This window comes from Aplysia californica, unplaced genomic scaffold (assembly GCF_000002075.1).
Source record: "Aplysia californica isolate F4 #8 unplaced genomic scaffold, AplCal3.0 scaffold00977, whole genome shotgun sequence".
In the NCBI taxonomy this organism is placed as follows: Eukaryota; Metazoa; Mollusca; class Gastropoda; order Aplysiida; family Aplysiidae; genus Aplysia; species Aplysia californica.
Window position 1 is genome coordinate 109415 of NW_004798247.1, and position 3020 is coordinate 112434.

The following is a 3020-nucleotide window of genomic DNA, read 5'->3' on the forward strand; positions in this document are numbered from 1 at the left end:
TGTGTGTGTGTGTGTGTGTGTGCATGTGTGTGTAAGGGGGAACATTTGTCTCCGGACTTTCAGACCGAAGGGCTAGAACCCAAATGGCCGCTGGATCGGAAAAGTAAGTAAAGCAAAATAAGTCTCCGGAGTTTTGGAGGATTTGGAACAAAGTGACAGCCAAAATAACACATAGGTACGCCTCTTTGTGTGTGCATTTCCTTCATTAGTTCTTATCTCCTCAATTCGTTTTTATCTGATTATTTGTTTTTCTGAGCAGTTCTTTTTTTTTGGTAGTTGTTCTGATTTCCTTATTCGGTTCTTATCTGAACAATTCCTTCTTTTGTTCTTATTTCCTTAATTAGAAAAAAATGTTGTTTGTTTATTCTTATCTCATTATTCCCTCCGGTCTGTAGGCGAGAGGAAAGAGTTCCCGCCCCTGCCAGGTACATTAAGACGTCACCCTCAGAGACCAACGGTCAAGCCAACGGCACGTCCAACGGTCACTATCACGTGACAGAGCCTCATCAGGTGGGCCAGACACGTTTTTAACTCATTGAGGACGCGCATTTTGCACGTTTGGGGGCGTGTAGCTTTGGGATAATTTTAAAAAATAGACATGACTCCCTTATTCATAATAATATACATATGTTTAAATTCTGCTTCCTTTATCTGAAACTTACATAACAGGCAGCAATATGCGAGCTATGAAATATGCAAATTCGTTTTTTGGATTTTGTGTATGATGGTTCAAAATGAGCAACATCGTTGGCTGGCTTTGGTTTGCTGCTGATCGGACGTGTGTCCGTAACGTCGACAAAGAGATAAACACACACTATAGTGCGGTCAAAAATTCGTGGCGCAACTTGTCAAATATCTCCCCAGCTATCGAACATAAACTCTCCACCTTTTGAACGGTGACTTGTATCAATTTGTCCTATTAGATTTTTTGATTTTTTTTGTGAACACCTGTAAACTGTATTCTAGAAAATTCCTTGATAATTAATACTTATAATAAAAAATCCCAATGGGTTGTTTCTACAGATATTAAAAGGTTTACAGCTGGAGAAATATCGCTTTTATATGCAAGTCTGTCTTTTTTTTTCTAATCGCGACATTGTGCTTATTGAACGCATGTTTTGAGAGCCTTTAGTTCAAAACATTTGTTCACTCTAAAATTAATTTCTTGTAACAAGTTTTGTCACCAAAATGTGTCATTGGTGAGCTGTGACGAAGGCCATATGCGTAAACATAATGTGTGCTAGAAGCGGGAAGTGCTGTGAACAATCCCACTTTACGCGTGGTGGAGATTTATAATATTTTGTATACATTTATGAAAAAAAAGTTTTTAAATCTAGATCTAGTCTCCATTGTTGTGGAAAAATATGATTAAGTTAAGACAAACTGATACAAACTGCTGTGCAAAGTATGGGTGACATTGATTCACCCGTTAAAGAGATATCTGAGGATAAGTTGTGCCACGAATTTTTTACCGTACTATAGTTAGGTACCCGTTTGATGAACAGACTCAATAGAGTCGATCGTCAAGTCATTGACACTGCTTGTGAAAGGAAGCCTCACTTGTTTACAATGGCGTCTTAGAAGACGGACTTTCACCGAATTAGATCTAACCGAAACTAATGGAAAAACTGAAAATTAAACTACAGTGACTTCAGGCTTCTCAATATAATCATATACCCTTTAAATGATTCTGAACCACCTTTATTTTTTTTTTTCAAATTGGAAAGTTAAATAGTTCGGAAGTTTTAGGTGACAAAAGTGACGAACTTTCACAAATATAAAATAATATATTGATGACATTCGCACCCGCTAGACATTTGTATCACAACGCGATGGAATCAGGCGCTCGTCAATTTATTTTCGAGCATGTGGAGTTATTGGTATCATAGTAAAGCTTGCTGATTTGTCTTTCGCTTGATGAAAGAAATACCTATCTATCTTGAATAGATGTCGGGATAATTTCTATTGAAAGATGCGGGAGTCGCTTAGGGTCAGAGGTTATAAAGTTAGTGAGAAAATGGTGCCAAAGTTTTAATTACTTCTAAAGCTGTAGACCTAGTGTCCCTCGAAACTGAACATTTACTTTTTAACGTGTTCCAGTAAAATCCACCCAGAAGTGTGTGTGTGTTTAAATGGACATACAAGACGTTTCCTAAAAAACAAAATTTCGATGAAAATTGCAAAACTAGCGGTAAAATGCCAGGTTCTTCGATTTCATTATTTTGACGAGTGTCTGATTTCACCGCGATGCCTCACATTTAAAAAATTGATTCCAGTAATGTCAACAGTCACATTAAATTGGTCTGGTTGCCTGTTACATGTCAACTCGTCAGCCAGCCCCGAGAGCCTTTAGCATTAAGCACTCAGGCTACAAAGGAAGAGGTAGACCGTGCAAAAGATAGATTGATGGAGTCAAGAAATCAAAACATGTCAACTGAAAGAGCTGCAGAGTTGGCTTAACCCTCCGGAGTGGTGCCACTGACTGAAGTGTCTTTAGGACATTTCTCGTTCTTACGCACAGTAGAATTGTAAATGGACTGATTCAACAATGTCACGCTCATAACTGTGCCTGAACTACAACAGGGAACTGCTGCTTTTTCTTTGCTAATCCTTACTATCATCACTTTCCTCTACTTCTTTTGTGCGTTTGTCACACTCTTGTGACCCGCTTTTTTCGGGGTGCCTTGATAGTCGAAGCAGACTTTGTGCTGCTGAAGCTAGAGAGGTGAGCAGAGTAAGCCTGATTCCCTGTAAGGACTTCTCTGTTGACATCCACTCCTTGGTGCTCATATGAGCTTACGCAGTTGCGAGCGCCGTAAAACCTCTACTATAAAAAAAGAGAGTTGCCTTAACGGCAACAGAGGGTGAAACAGTAAACTTTTATTGTTGCTGTTGTTGTTGTTGTTGTTGTTGTTGTTTTTGCTGCTGTTGTTGTTGTTGTTGTTGTTGTTGTTGTTGTTGTTGTTGTTGTTGTTGTTGTTGTTGTTGTTGTTGTTGTTGTTGTTGTTGTTGTTGTAAGC

At 38.7% G+C, this 3020-nt stretch overlaps 1 protein-coding gene across 1 annotated transcript in view; it reads left to right on the plus strand.

Annotated features, from left to right (window-relative positions):
* Positions 1-83: 83 nt before the first annotated feature.
* Positions 84-3020, plus strand: part of LOC101863147 (multidrug resistance-associated protein 1) — a gene marked incomplete in the record, with an annotated part of 40846 nt that continues 37909 nt past the window's right edge. The window contains 2 exon segments of the mRNA XM_035973061.1: positions 84-103; positions 396-510. Coding sequence (XP_035828954.1) covers positions 84-103; positions 396-510 — 135 coding nt within the window.